The sequence below is a fragment of the Benincasa hispida genome, chromosome 4 (assembly GCF_009727055.1).
Source record: "Benincasa hispida cultivar B227 chromosome 4, ASM972705v1, whole genome shotgun sequence".
NCBI lineage: Eukaryota > Viridiplantae > Streptophyta > Magnoliopsida > Cucurbitales > Cucurbitaceae > Benincasa > Benincasa hispida.
In genome coordinates, this window is record NC_052352.1 from 36,562,191 (window position 1) to 36,578,756 (window position 16,566).

General features: G+C 36.8%; 1 protein-coding gene across 5 annotated transcripts; it reads right to left on the minus strand.

The window, feature by feature from the left end:
- Positions 1-447: 447 nt before the first annotated feature.
- Positions 448-15,827, minus strand: LOC120076395 (endoplasmic reticulum metallopeptidase 1). Of its 5 annotated transcripts, none has more exons than XM_039030209.1 (21): positions 15,489-15,822; positions 15,187-15,272; positions 14,931-15,032; positions 14,639-14,745; positions 14,449-14,549; positions 13,871-13,958; positions 13,369-13,457; positions 12,945-13,084; positions 12,682-12,847; positions 12,466-12,601; positions 12,153-12,249; positions 11,776-11,905; positions 7,257-7,316; positions 6,975-7,093; positions 5,835-5,959; positions 5,001-5,225; positions 4,284-4,444; positions 1,795-1,955; positions 1,425-1,507; positions 1,260-1,345; positions 448-909 (listed from the first exon to the last, which is right to left on the minus strand). In XM_039030209.1, exons 1-21 carry the CDS (start codon positions 15,699-15,701, stop codon positions 766-768), a joined length of 2,619 nt encoding a protein of 872 aa, XP_038886137.1. In that variant the 5' UTR covers positions 15,702-15,822; the 3' UTR covers positions 448-765. The 5 variants fall into 5 exon arrangements, 4 of the variants coding, with proteins under 4 accessions (XP_038886137.1, XP_038886138.1, XP_038886140.1 ...); XM_039030210.1 differs by having other exon boundaries at positions 769-909; positions 1,236-1,345; positions 15,489-15,824; XR_005481541.1 differs by lacking the exons at positions 448-909; positions 1,260-1,345; positions 1,425-1,507 and adding exons at positions 3,301-3,368; positions 4,111-4,197 and having other exon boundaries at positions 1,916-1,955; positions 15,489-15,827.
- Between the last annotated feature and the right edge of the window lie 739 nt (positions 15,828-16,566).

Sequence of the window (16,566 nt, forward strand, 5' to 3'; positions counted from 1 at the left end):
TTGACATGTTTGCAAAAGCAAAAGTTGTGTGCTACGGGCTAATTTGTTAAATTTGTTAGGATCAATCTACAAGAAGCCCATATTTCTGTTCTGGATAAAATATGACATTCATTTTCATAGAAAACACTGGATAGCCATTTAGTTTTTTACTCGACTTAGCCTTCTATCGGGTAACCATTTAGTTTTTTTTCAAAAGATTGACAGAATAAAAAACAAAGCAATAAATTTAGAAATGACATGGATATTTATAAACTTAAGTTTCAAAAATTTAAAAAAAAAAAAAATCAAATGGGACTATTTCCCATATTAATGATTATTCAAATTAAATGCAATTTAATATCAAGTAGACATGAGCTATAAGACCATACTCTTGTTGGAGGTTCATCGTTGTACTCAAAAGTCAAAAAGTTTTTCAAGTGCAGCTTAGCATTTTGGCAAGCCTAACCAAAAAGAAAAACGCATGAACTAGGCCTTTCTTCGTATTCTTGCTTCAGAAACTCGAAACACTGGAAACACCTAAAACTTTTCAAATCTGTATCTAGAAACAGTTTTCTTTCATTACTATGGAAAAACAGAATATCACAGCTATCCTGCAATTAAACTAACCAAGCTCTTAAATATTAAAATTTTCTAAAATTATTTGGGTTAAAATCCTATAAGCTTGGTAGGATGGAGGGGTGGAAGAACTCCTACTAGTAAAACCCAAACCCTAACCCGAACGTTATCAGCTATAACTCTTCTGGAGCCGGCAACCGACGCGAGGAATCAGAAGGTATATGTAGACATGAAGCTGGAATAAGCAATTACATCCACCCAGTCTGGGAAAAGACTTTTCAACCTCTTTACTTCATTTGTCAACTGTTGATCCAATACGGCGATGTTGATTCTCAATCGTTCCTGACTTTTAGCCTACATGTCACAGAGAGCTGAGCATGAGTTTTATAAACAGGTCAATCACACCTGCATCTTAAAACAACTTCCACTTGACAACGATTTTCGTTCGATATTGTGTTGCATCTTCAGAATGTAAGGAAAATAAGCCGAGAAGAAAATGTTTACATGCAGGAAGAAGTGGCTAATTATGAAGTACTGATGAACTTGCTTATAGTGAGAGTTTCGCAATTAGAACAAGCGATGTTGTTCATTTTCTGTGGTGAAGAACATGTATTGGCAAAAATCTTGTATAATAAAGGTTAAAAAGCAAAATATGAGGAAAAAATGAAATTGACTACCACGCTTTATGAGCTTGTAGTTTGTACCTCTAGCCAGAATCTCCAGTTTTCATCACTGGATCCGCTAAGTCTTAAAACGTAAGAGGGTGGCCCACCGTCAAGTTTCTCAGGTGCTGTTTCAATTTATAAGGACAACAATTCATGTCAAAAAAGAAATGGACATAAAACGCAATACAAGGTCCCAAAACTAACCTGGAAGTTTATTGTCTGCAAATGACCAATTTGATAAAGGCCCAGTGATGTTGAGAACTGTGACCCAAACCTCCTCCACGGAACTAGAAGAAGGATCAGCCGTCAGAAACAAAATCAACATTAATATCAAAGGAACTAACATGCTTAATCCAAGTAGAAGGTACTATAGTATGGACAGATTTTGTTTTTGCTATTTTATATACGAACACAGATTCCCAATCCTGTATGATATGGGACTCTTTGTGCCGATACGGATTTTTCTATATTGAATATATTTGTCTAGGGTCAGCTAATATAATGTGGCACATATCAGCCATGTAAATTATAGTTCAATCCCAGCCTGGGATAACCAAAGAATTGAGTAGCATACCCTAGGGAAAGTTCCAAGTAAACCCTCCGAGATCCATCATCCGAAATTGTTTGTGGCTTACTGGCAATCAAAGAAGGGAATAGTAAATCTTTCGTTGAAGTTGATTCTTTGGCAGGGAACTTCAAACTTCTTGAGAACAAGAAGGAAACTGGAAAAAGTGCCTGCGCAAGGAAAACAGCTCCAAAATTTCATACCGCTCACATCAATCTTTTTTTCCTTTTTAGGAAATCTCACGTCAATCGTAAGGCCTAGGTCTGATAACGACTTTATTTCTTGAATTTCTTCAAATCTGTGTTAAAAATAAGCATATGACTTTTTTTTTTTGTGTGTGTGTGTGTAAGACACGATTTCATTGATGAATGAAATAATCCAAATAGATACAAAAAGAGGACCATTTCATAGGGAGAACAAAAGATGCAATCGAAGTGCAACAAGAGAGATTAAACTATGTACTTTGAGGGCTCCTTATTTACAACAAAACAGAGCAATAAAGTGTAAATCAATTGTCCCCGGAGAATTTCTAATTACATTGAAGAAACAGGCACTCCAATCCAGTCGATGAAACCACTTGGACTAAAGCTTTCTTTGTTTAGCTTGTTTACTTTTTAAAAATAATGACAACTTTGGTCCCTAAATTTGCATGGTTATATTAGATATTTTTAAAGCCCAAGACCTAAATATAAAGTCTTTTAAAGCTTTTTAGAGTAGGGACCTATTAGACAGAATATTAAAAGTTCAAAGTTCAGAGGAACCCTTAGTACAATTACAAAAAAAAAAAAAATGATTTTAAGAAAGTACTCTAGTATTCAAAATTTGTACAGGGTTTAAAAAATGTTCTTCAAAATAGGTTAGAATACAAAGAAAATTAGAAGAGGTCACCAATTGAGCCTTAAATCATTCAATTTTCAAAGGATGCCAAGCTGAAGTACAGAATCATTAGTAACAACAGAGTCTAGGGATCATATTCATCAGAAACAAAATAAATGACAAATGAGATAATCAAAATGTTCTACATTTCAACAGAAGTGTCCGAGTATATAAATGTTGAGCATCCGTGCATGCGTGTGAACTAGTAAGTACTATAGCCAATATATTGTGACCCCCCTTGTGTTTCACAGGCAATTCTCGTCCTCTGTCCTTTCATTGAGAAACAAAATTCATTGAAAGGGGAAGAGGCTAAAAACCAAAAGAGATAGAGAAAAGCTTTCAAGTTGAGTAAAACGGAAGAGAGAGCAGAGAAACAACACAGGCGTTAAAAGAAAATATTAAAATAAAAGGTATGGAAAACGTAAACCAGTGGATACCCTAAGGCCTGATTGAAATGAATTTAAAAAACACGATCCAGGACAAAAGATGAACCTACTGAAAGAAAAATATTAGAAGTCAACAGAAAGTCAAATTTTCTTTCCCATATTAGACAAAGCATAACTTATGCATTGAACAAGATCAGTCGTGCAGTTGCAATGTTATAACTTATATACTAGGACAATTGAAGACATCTCTTACTATTTGCAACTTGCATGCTAATCTGAGTCATCCATATGAATATGATCCGGATTGGGCAACACATCTTCCTGAGATGTAACCCCAGTTACTTGAAGTGGAAAAAAAAGCTATTGCCAGTTCAAGCAGAATTTATGGCTTCATTATAAATGAATCTACTAAGTATTATGGGTTACACTAAGAATTTAAGAATGAATATGGGCCTAATAAGTCATATTGCCACTCCTATAGAAGCACATGCAGAAGAGATGGTGAAGAAAACCTAATGGTCATAACGGTATTAGACATGTTGGAAATCAATAAACATTTAATCAAACTAAAAGGATATAAACTAGAACTTTGGGTGCCTAATTTATATTAGCAAGTTGGCTTTTAGAGATTATGGTCCAGCTTGAAAACAAAGGTTGTCTTATATATTTCCATTTATTTATTTATCATAATTGGTTGGTTCTTCTACTTCTTATGTAAAAGAGCTCAAAAGATGTTCAAATCCTTCCCAACGTAAAGTAGCTTGGTGTGTCTTATTATTTACCCTACAGCAGCTCAATTAAGAACTGAGTATTTTATTCTATCTAGACTTTCTCACTTTACCTTGTTGACTATAATGAGCCTCCGCGTATCCTAGTACACCCAAAACTCTATAGCAAGGTCCAATAAATTGTTATTCATATAGTTTTCCCTGCATGGACTAATTTGGAAACTTCTATAAATTAATTCCATTGGGCCGCATCACTGCTCTGAGCAGTCAGATCCAGCCAAACTCACAAATTAAGTTTCACCCAAAAAAATGTACACAGAAATCAATTTAACTACCTAATAGATGGAAAAAATGATACCCCCAAGCATCAGTGCACTTGACCCCCATTTGGGCGCTGTGTTGTTCAGAGGTTTTGAATCAATCTAATTTCAATATAATTTCAGACATGTAAAAGATAAGTTCCTGAAAAACTGAGGATAGTACTCATTTCTATCGTACAGCCACATACCAGCCAGTTCTCTTGGCCAGACAAATTTGCAGTTTCAAAAGACAGATGTAAATCAGTCTGCAATTCGTTTGCCACATCAGGAGCATGTTTCAAAAGAAAGAGTAGAGAATTAGAATCCACCACAGAGAGTTCATAACTGGAATTCTCAAGATTTTTTGGACCTGTGAGAAAATATAGTGCCCATTCAGAGAAACTAGAAGCAACAATTTCTTGTCAATAAAACACTTGAAAAGAGGAGGAAAAAATATCCTACTCAAAGAGTGAGTTACTTATAGATTGCCGTTATTTATAAATTAGGTAACAAAATTTTGTTGAAGTCTATAAATTTCTTGAACCTGTTCTCTTAACATCTACAACATTCAAGCAAAGCAACATACGTCAAGTAGAAAGTACAGGGGACTAAAGAACGAGTAGTAGTTTCCAACTCCCAAAAATTTGAACACATACACATACTGTGGGTAAGTCATAGTTAAGAAAAGAAAATGCACTAAATTATAGTAAGAGATTTTCCTATACTTAGGAGTATGGGTGCTACTCTAATTCATTCTTTAGTATTCATGGTGTGAAGGGGGGAAAATATTTAGTTCAATAGTACTAGAAGTTCTCCCCATTATAGTCTAGGTCTACCCTATTGGTCATTGCACCTCATCAAAATTCTAAAAAAACGTTTGTCTGCATATATTCATCAGATTGTGTCATCAATCGTTAGTCTTATACCTGAAGTAAGGTACGTGTGCTGAAGAACTACCCTCTTCGGAGCAGCCATACTATATGGAAAGAATTGAGAGGAAACAGCCAACCCAATTACAATAATCTGCAGCAAGAATTGCAAGATGGATGACCTAGCTAACCAGTGCCCACACACTGGAATCAGAGGGCCAATGCACACAGTAGTCACAACTCCAATAGTAGCTGCCACTACAATATCTGGAATGAAATACCCTGCAAGAATAATCGATCACTATAAAAATTTCCATTTTCCATTGATAAGACGTCAATTATACGGTAAAAGAATACATAACCTCTTCAATTGGAATCTTATATTTCTAATAAAATATGGAACATGATGGCAAGTACTATAGCATTCCTGATTGTCTGGGTCCCAACCAAACACACACCCAGAAATCAGAAGATACAAAAAGTACTAAAAGAAACATAAATAGAGATTACAAATAACCATAGACCCGTTCCAATGCTGCCTCATGCAAAAAATTTGTCAAAGTATTTGAATATTGAGAAAATAACAATATGAAGACTCCAATTACAGAAATGAGAATTTCAAAAAAGCTGTTTATAACTTATAAGAATGGTAAATTTGAATACAGCGTTCTCATTTGATGATCATTTTACAATGTTTATCCCACTAAACACGTGGAATGATGGGGCATATCTCAGTTAATAAGATATGAAGACTGTTGATTGGGCATCACACAGAAAAATCCATCATGCCTTTGCGCATCAAAACTATTATGGTCAGCAAAGCAACAGAAATGAAAAGGAGAAGCTAAACTAGATATTGGATGGAAAAAAGTTCTAGTTCAGGATACTAACCATATGGAGGTGGAATGGAGCCCATCATGCCTGTCTTCTCAATCAAAAATTGGGCGAGGAAGCCTCCAAAATAAACAGAGTATGCAAGGTATGGAACCATTGGTAACACATAAAACAATATTGACCTAACAGGTGAAATTCGATCAGACTACTAAGTTCAAGGGGAAATTTTCATTCAAGAGAAAAAAAAAACAAGGAATAAAACCAACGGATTCATCAGCTATATGGGGATAATAAATGGAAGAAAGAAAACATATCTACCAGCTAAGAATCCAATAATAAATTGGTCTTTAGTTAAATGGATTTGATCAGAATCGATAAACCAACAAGCATATGAACCCAGAGAGCAAAATGCCTAAAAAATATCTGGATTCATGCCTGCATCCGTTATACCATTGGCAAGGGTGCATCTATCGACATATTAAACTGTAAATACTCTTACTCCCAGCACATGAAACATGCACATGCTTGAAAGGATTTATTACAATTCATTTCAATATAGTTCAGGTCAAAACACCCTTGGACATTCTGGATGCCACATTGGGCAAGAAGATATGACAATTGGTCAGGCCTCTGTTTCTTTTATGTAGATGATAAAGAAACACAGGATGTGGCAAAATATTGTCAAAATTGAACTTTATAATTTTTGTTTTTTAACCATGCAATTGCATATACACAATAGATATTAGATTAACAGATGCTTATGAAAATCTGTTATAAAACGTGAGTGGGAGGGAGATTGAAATAGTTGGCTTAGATTGAATGAGTGAGAGTGCTGGAGAGAGAGGGTCCAAGTATCTCATATTACTTGAGTTCTCTTGTGCTTATTTATTAACTGTATTTTGTTCATTACAAGTCCCAGTACTTCGAACAATAACAAATAAGTGTCTTCAGGTCATAATAGTTTTTTTAGATGTTCCAGGTTGACAGACTCATACTGATTTCTTTGATAAGCACATACGCATACTAATCAAAGTAAGATTTTGTTCATGTATTATTGCCCATTTGACAGGAAAATAATTATAAAGGAAGGTTATATTCAAATGATTAGAAAAACATCAGGTAGAAACCTTTTGCTTAGAAATCATATCATTGGCATCAACAAGTCATAATTAAGAACCGCAATGAGCAAATTACAACCTGAGAGACCTGCGGCCATAACACTTGGCTGCCAAGGAAAATGACAACCAGGCAGCAAGCATAGAAATGCACGCAAAGAAGGTCAAGAAGCCACCACTAAGCCCTGCTAAAAGATACGCCTGCATTTAGGAAACTGCTTTGAGCAATCAAACCGTTGATACTAAAGAATAATAACTACAATAACAAATTAACAATAACATTAATACTAATTCTTCCATTACACGGCTGCCCGTTATGGTGAAAGTGAAACGATTGTCCTATAGACCATATCCTTCAACATACCATTGTCAAACTGGAAAAGAATCCAAAAGCGCCCCAAAACCTTGCTTCATCAGACAACATCTGTAAGATTAAAATGTCAAATTAGACCTCGAGAAGTCACATTGTGTAACTGATGTCAGTGTGATTGATGATACACCTACAGTTTATGGCACTAAGCTTTTAAAATTATCATCTTAAAAACCAAAATGAGCCTTCCAGAGATTGCACATATTGTACAAAGCTTTTCAGTTCAACCAAAATAAATAAAGACGGGTGGGTGCACCAAATTGTCAAATTTCATAGAATTCATAAACCAACGAACATAAAAAAGACGATGGTCTAGTGGAATTTTTAGAACAAACTTAACAAAACTTGCATTCTGTATTCGATCACGGACATGGGCTCACCATATAGGCATGCATGCTTAAGTGCATGTATATCCTATATATTACCCTCCATAGCAATAAACTTTCTAGAAAGCTCCCCTTCCCAATGAATCAAGAAATTTAGATGCGTTTTTGAAGAAAAGAAATGAAATGAATATATTTTCTGCATTGATGGAATCCTATAGCATATCCATTGTAAGACAGATAAGTTCTGTAAGCCCACAGAGTAAATAACTATAGAGATGTATCTTCTTAAGTATACAGACGCCAGTTGACACTTGTTTCATATAGTTGCACTAGCTGTACACTTCACATTTACTGAATAATTCAATGGAAAAACTTAAAATAAATGTTTTTTCTTTCTAAAAAAATCAATTTGCTTTGCTGATTCTGATATAAGACTAAAAAAGGACCTAAAGTGCATTGCATATGACACTTCTTTCTTTCTTACTTTTCTTTTTCAAGACTGATGTATGACCGTTGCAAGTGTCACGGTCATGCTTGTCCAAGCCGTGTTGCCCATAGCCGCATGGCCACCTCCACCTCTTTTTATTATGCTTTCACCTTATGTATTTCCTTTTGCTAGGTAGTTTGCTTTCTATGTACTTTTCTTAGTGTGCAACCGCTCGCCCATTTCCATATGCAAGATTGACGGATGTGTTTTTGTTCAGAATGCACTATATGGGGGTAAGACTAATCATCATATCCTCATACCAGTGAGTTGTATACTATAAAGTCATGTTGTTGCTTATTGCTTTCTAGCTATATGACTAATGTTCATTGTTTACACATGCTTTCAAACGTTTGCGAAAACCTTTTCCTCTAAACCCGTTTTCTAAAACCTTTTCCCAAGAACGGTAGTGGAGGTTGTTTGAAACGCCCATTGTGCATCGACTATTCAGATTTGGATTGGCTGACTTGTTCGAGGGCGGGAAGACATGCCGCAGAATACCTCAAGACCCTTACGAAGGTGCGATTGTGACAGTTGGTATCAGAGCCAAGTTGGCTCGCAGAGTTGAGAAGCTGTGATCATGTCTACTACAAAGCAGTTGGGCAAGTCCCATGTTGACCGGTGGGTCGAGATAGAAGAGTAAATGCTCTATCTAATAGAAGTCCCTGATCAAGTTCGGTTACAAGAAGTCGTTGACAAGGCCGATGAAATCAACACGGTGGTTGACCGCTTAGACAGGATGCCTGTCAGGGAATTGTTGACAAGGGTTGAGGCCTTAGAGGCAAAAGCTACGAGAACTGGGCCTCTCGAGCATGGGGATGGTTCGTTGGACTCTGTTGCCCCTGTAGAAGAGCGTGTCAAAGAACTAGACAGCTCACAAAAAGCGATAATTCAGATGGTGACTGAATTGTCCGATGACTTTCGAGTCACCATTGATGTCATTCGGACAGAGATTGCAGACATTAGTGCAAGAGTTAACCTCACCATGAGAGCAGTGGAAAATTAAGCCCCAGTTGAGGGTGCAGTCCAATTCAATAGGGTAAAAGCACCCGAGCCTAAGCCCTTTTGTGGGGTTCGCGATGCGAAAGCGCTAGAAAATTTTATCTTTGATATGGAGCAGTATTTCAGAGCTACGAACACAGCGACTGAAGAGTCAAAGATCACCTTAGCGATGATGCATCTAGCAGAGGATGCCAAGCTGTCTCTTATACACATCTAGATGTGTATAAGAGACAGAAATTAAAACATACTGGCATCATTAGAGACTATGTGAAACAATTTGTTGGGTTGATATTGGACATAAGAGATATGTCCGAAAAAAATAGTTTTCTTGTTGAAGGTCTGAAACCGTGGGCAAAGACAAAACTGTATGAACAGAGAATACAGGATCTCCCAACTGCGTGCGCGGCGGCCGAACGGTTGTTCGACTTAATTGATGAATATCAAGAGAGGAGGCAGCACTCAAGATCCCCTAATAGAGGGAGAGAGCAATGGTTCGAGCCCACCAAGGAATAGTGGGGGAGATAGAGACACTGGTGGGGATGAGAAACCACTTCAGCAGACGACTGAAAATACATAGCGGGGGCAAAATCAACAGAATTTCTATCGGCCCCTATCTTGTTATATATGCAAGGGGCTGCACAAGGCAAGCGAATGTCCGAAACGAGCAGCCTTTAACGCTTTTCAAGCCTCATTAGCCTCGGATTGGAAAGGCAAAGTTGTTCAAGTATAGGACGAGAACATACAAGTCGAGGAAGATGGAACCCCACGAGTTGGGGCCCTAAGATTTTTAGCTGCCCTACAAAAGAATATGGGAGAAACAAAGGAATCCCGAAAAGGCGGACTGATGTATGTTAATGCTTGGGTCAACCATAGATCGGCCAAAAGTACCATGGTCAACTCAAGAGCCACCCATAACTTTATGTTCGAAACAAAAGCCAAACGGTTGAATCTCCGTTGGGAAGGAGGCACAAGTAAAATGAAAGCAATGAACTCTGCGGCCTTACCTATTACAGAAATGGTAAAGAGAGCAGTCGTAAATTGGGGGATTGTAATGGCCCTGCCGATTTCGTGATCGTCAAAATGGATGACTTTGATGTGGTGTTGGGGATGAAATTCTTGCTTAAGCACCAGGTAATACCGATACCCCTCACCAAGTGTCTAGTGATCACAGGGTCTACGCCCACCGTTGTGCATGTCGGGATCAGACAGCCAAATGGGATAAGGATGATCTCGGCCCTCCAATTGGAGGACTTTACCCACGAGTCAGTCGAAACCACGAAAGAGAAGGCCCCTCAAGACATTTTGTGTCTTGGAAAAGTGTCGTGTTGCCGAACCGGACAATTTACACAAGTCCCTGCCTCCAAATGAGGAGAAGGAGAAAGAGCCCAGACATTGAGAGTTCCTACCAGGTATAAGTTCGAGTAAACTTGTGCCTAAGACAGTTTTCGAAGTCGAGGACAAAAAGAACATCGCCTCGTGAGCAGCTTTAGAGGACCGGTGGAGTCATCAAAAGGGTTGGGAAAGCCTCTTATTGGGTGCAGTTACCATCATGGATGGAGATTCATCCCGTCATCCACGTAAGTAGACTGAAACCCTATTATCCCAACCATGCCGAGAAGCGATGTAGGTTGGTGATCCGTCCGATTGCCACGACGAAAAGAATGACAGAGGAAGAAATCAATGAAAAACTTGCTAGGAGAAGCGACAGAGTTGGAAGACCAAGACCAAGTTGGGAAGAGTTCTTGGAGAGGTGGAAAAGCCTTAAAGACAGAGAAGTTCGTTAGGAGCACGTAAGAGACCTCAAGGCAACTGCTCAACAACTTGCTAAGTTCGAGCAGAGTTGGTTGAGGGGACGTCAACAAATTGAGTGGGGGAGAATGTCACGGTCATGCTTGTCCAGGGCGTGTTGCTCATGGCCGCATGTCCGCCTCCACCTCTTTTTACCATGCTTTCACCTTATGTATTTCCTTTTGCTAGGTAGTTTGTTTTCTATGTATTTTTCTTCGTGTGTGACTGCTCACCCATTTCCATATGCAAGGGTGACGGATGTGTTTTTATTCAGAATGCATTATATGGGGGTAAGACTAATCATCATATCCTTATATCAGTGAGTTGTATGCTATAAAGCCGTGTTGTTGCTGATTGCTTTCTAGTTGTACAACTAATGTTCATTGTTTACACATGCTTTCAAACGTCTGTGAAAACCTTTTCCTCTAAACCCGTTTTCTAAAACCTTTTCTCAAGAACAGTGGTGGAGGTTGTTTGAAACACCCATTGTGCCATCAGCTATTTGGATTTGGATTGGCTGACTTGTCCGAGGGCAGGAACAAGTGTTGCACAATCGTCTCGAGACCTTACGAAGGTGCGATTGTGACAGCAAGCATCTCAGAACTCTCGCTAACTCTCACTGATGTAGAAAATGTGCAGCATTTTAAACACAATTTTAAAGTAAATAGTTTAGTGGAAAGAATTACTACAATATCTCATCAAATTTTAGCCTGGTATTTATCATTTAGTTGAAATGATGATAAGGTCTAATAAAGGAGAAAAATGAATGGATGAGCTAATCAATAGTCAATTATATCCAAGCTATCAGGAAGGGGGGCGGGGAGAAAACCAACAATCAGAGTTCATAGGCATAAGATGTGATTATTAGGTGGATTTTGTGTTATCTAAAGAGAATACAAAAGTAGAATTTCACCTCTTTTGAGGCCTGAAGGACTGAAAAATCACGGGAGAGAGGAAAGCAACTCCAAAAAGTTCTTGGAATCAGAAGACCAACTAGTGAGCAGGGGATGAACATCAAATAAGCCAAGTATGGATGTGAAAACCTGCATTCAAGTTCAAAATGTCAATGGGAGTATAAAAATTGCTTTGGTGTCGTCAAATCGGACTATGACCATCAGAAAGGTGTTCCATGAGTTATTTGTGCTCCTTTGATACCATAGCAACAGTAGTGAAATCTAATTATACTGCTTATTAACAAATCAAACAAAAATATATCTGAATCTGAATGTGTGTATTAATAAAAGATATCGAGAGAAGCTAACAGACAAGTAAAACAGAGAAAATACTCACCAGTTCATGGAGTAGTTGGTGAATAGCAATCTTAGGATGGAAAACATAATTGGAGAAACGATTGCAAGGAAAACCCCCAAGGCATGAAACAAAAAACCTGAAGATCAAAAAATCCACAGGAATGATTCAATGAGCACAATTTATGCATGCTTTCAACATAAACTTTAAATTTTATGCAAAATGAAAAATCAGTTAATGCAAAATGAAAAATCAAAACATGTTGACGTACAATAGAAAAGCAAAGTAGAGGAGAAGTTGAAGAAGTTTTTTTTTTCAAAAAAAAAAAAAAAAACACGTGAGTAGAAATTTTTACCTTTAGTCAAATCAGAAAATGTTGCCAAGCATGAAGTCATGCTAAAATTCCGTAAGTTCAAAAGGAATGGCATTACTAGGAAGACAGCTATTGGAATTCTGTGAAGTATCAGAGCTAGTCTTCTAGAATAAAAGACCTAAAATTCATGGCTAGTAATAGCAATCATTAAGTTCATTCTTGTAAAATAACCAAAGTGTAATAATATTCAAAGCATACCATAAACCATGAGAGGTAATCAAAGAATATAGCCCCATCGTCTTTGTCTCGATGGATAGTAATTTCAGGAGATGCTTGCTTATAAAAATTTTGAAGCATTGAAGAATTCGTAAATCCCTTTATTATGCTGAACAAATTTTCTCCCCGTGCTTGGACGCTTCCAGGTCTAAAGACAATTGAATGTCTCAGAAAAGATTGAAGAACAAAAATATATGAAAATCCAAATCATGTATCTGTACCAAAACAGCAGATGTAATGCATACAATAGTCTCTCCACTGTATCATATGAGGTATGGTAAAAATAACCACCAAAAAGGAAGATAATATCTAGGCCAGGTATGTTGCCGTAATCCTGAGAAAATATCCTGTAATCTGTATCTCCGGGAATAACTGGAAACACATCCTGCATACCAATTAGAAAATCCGATAAACAGTATACAGATATACAAAAAAATAAGATAAAAAAATACAGCAGTTTTATAACTGGATGCACAGCCTCAAAAACTAAGGAAGATATTTGATTTAGTTGTAAAAATATGAAAATAACAACATTGCCTCAACAGTGTATTTATGGAGATGTCTAGTCTAGGGATGAAAACAAACAGGTAATGATATTTTGAAAGAAAGATTCTCCTTCACATTACAAAAACATAAAACTGGAGAAGAATAATGGTCCAAGAAGATTACCTGAGCAGCACTATGAGCCATGGGGTACACAGCAGACTGAGCATAAACACGTGAAGGCCAAGAGCCAGGTCCAGATTGACAAACTAAATCTATTAATAAAAAATGACCAAATTAGAGAACCAATTATGTGGTATAACATACAAGATAAATTGAAATTTAATTCTTTTTTACTAGAAAAGGTTAAGTTTCTTTCTCTCTCTCAGTTTTTTAAATGATAAATTAAACTTTCACGACATAAAAAAGAGTCAACATATGCTTCGCCTCATCATCGATGTCAACAACGACCATTCTAATAATCTTGAGGGTCCAAATATTTCGTGGAAAACACATAAGTCAAGCAACATTTCCAATTATGTTTCATGTAAGTACTCTATTTTCTTCAAGTTCAATTGCTGAAAAAGGTCAATTCGTAGCCCATTTTCTTAAAATTTATAGCATATCCATAAACGGACAGAATTTCAGGGCTTCTAATACCATAATGATCAATATGGATTATTCTTACCTAAACCTCCAGTACCAGATGCTTCAACATTTACAAAAGCTCCAATTGTATCATGCCATCTATGTTTCTCCATAAATCCATGTGCACCCTAAAACATTATGCAGAATTTGTCAAATGCTCGCTGTCAACAAGAGAACATCACAAATTGCCACACCAAGACAGAAGAATTTTTTCAAAACTGATTAATAGTAACATCTGAAAAAAGATAAAGCCCTAACGAACTCCTAGCACATGTTTGAAACAAGTCAAATCAAAATGCTTTGAAACAGCCATCATTTTGCCACATCTAATCCAGTAGACAGAGGAAGAAGAAAAAGAAACTATTCTCTTTGTATTATGCCTACATCTAAAGCACAAATGATAATCCTGCCGCAAAACAAATTCAAATCAAAATGCTTTGAAACAGCCATCATTTTGCCACACCTAACCCAGCAGACAGAGGAAGAAGAAAAAGAAACTATTCTCTTTGTATTATGCCTACATCTAAAGCACAAATTATAATCATGAAGCCGCAAAATAAAATAATAAGGAAAAGTTATAGTTTATTTCTCAGTAAGAACAAAATTCTGAATGCCTACCAACATAAACAGCTCTTCTGCACCGTTGAAAAGAAAAATAAGAGGACGAGGAGGAACCCATCCAGAGTCTACAATAAGTCTAGCAACTTCTAACATTGATGCTGTTACAGTGGAATATATGATAAGAGAGTCAAAATCAATCAAAAGATCCTAAGTTACTCTTCTTTGACAAAGGTTTTCCAGTACCCACCAACACATGTGCCACAATCACCAGCACCCGGCGATCCAAGTGGACTATCAAAATGGCCATTTATTAGAACCGATGGGTCGGTGTCTTGTGAATCTACTGATGAAATTCTGTCATCCATCAAGAGTGAAGTCATAGTAAATTAGCAATAAGCTATGCTTTGTCATTCCAAAGTTGAAACACGAATCAAAATACATGAACGACTAATCCCACATCGGGTACTCTTTTCGTTCAGATATAAAAGATGATAAGCCGTTCCCAAGTCTATTTAAAAAAAATTAAATATCAAATCTACCTCATTAAGATATTAGTGTGGTTTCGATATCCCAGTGATATGCTGTGGCCCAGAAACATCATACTAAAGGAACCATCAACAACCGTCTCCTCGATCTCGATTCTGAGTAATAAACAACTTCAGCAAAACAGCGATCAAACTTCAACTAAAAAGAACCACATGCAAGTATGACATGGCGGACCATTTCATCAGTTTAAAACAATAGGAAATTTAAAGTTAAACAGCTTTGTTCATCGAGATGAAAAACTACGCTGACCGAAATTCATCACTAGCACGTTCCTTCATCATCTCCAACTGCCCTTTTATATACCGAGCAGCTTCTTTAATACCCGGACGACCCTCCTACAAAGAAAAGAAATATCAATACACCCAAAAGCAGATTCTTACGAACACATTAAGCTGCTTACTCTAAAAAATAACAAAACTATCGCAGGTTTCGTCTTTGCACGCATTAGAATTATCCAAACGAAAGAAACCGAGCTGGAAAAACTCAAATCATCATATGAAATGAAGTTTCATTGTAGAAACCAAGTGAAATGCATGCGAACACCGGCATACCTGGCGACCGTCGATCTCTTGAGACAAAATTCGCACATGCTCGACCGCTCTGGCTTCGGAGAACTGATGAAGAGGCGCATCAATTGCGAGCGGCTTAATAAACTTCATGTGAACAATGGAGTGAACCAGCATCGACATGAGACCATACATAACGGCTAAACAGAGCAATAGCTTAAAGCCAGTCGCATCATCAGAATTGAATCTGAAAGCCATTTCCACCAGCTCGACGATCTGAATCTGAACTCTGCAAAATTGGCGCGACGATGCCAATGTGAAGTATTTTGTATAATCCAATTTTTTTTTCTTGCCGTTCTATATATACACGACACGATGATTAAGATGAAGATTGTGTGCTAATCATCGATTAAGCCCTTGGTAAACGGCGAATTACAGAAACGAGATGGTTGGAAACGACGCCGTAGTGATGGGAATGGGGGGAAGGTAATCCTGTGTTACGCGTTTGTTTTGGAGATGCGTGTGGATTTAATCTTAGCCATTTAAATGACATCATACGATGTTGGATATTTGTGGACGGTTGCGCGATCAAAAAAGGGCGGGTTGATTTAGTGCAATACTTGAGCATACTCTCCATTTCTCTACGCATTAAAAAAATAAATTTTAATATTTTTTAAAAAATAAATTATCACTTTTGCAATTTTTTTTTAAGAGTTGTTTTTAAATATAGAAAAATAAACCAAAATATTTATAAATATAAAAAAAATTTATTATCTATTTACAATAGACTATTATTTGTATCATGATAGATAGTACTCTATCGCAAAATATCGTAGATAGTATGTTGTTATTATCTATAAATATGTTCAACAGTTTTGTCATTTAAAATAATTTATCTTTTTTTATTTGGATAGATGCACCCAAGTTTTTCCTATTGATTAAGGTATACTATTTAATATTTATATAGATATTTTCTATATTTTATGGATTCAACATCGACATGTATTTGACATTTTCATTATATAATATACAATCCACGAAACATAAAACTGAACAACAAAATATCATTGTTATAAAATATAATATAAATTCTAAAGTGTTAACTTGTTTGGAAAAAAAAATT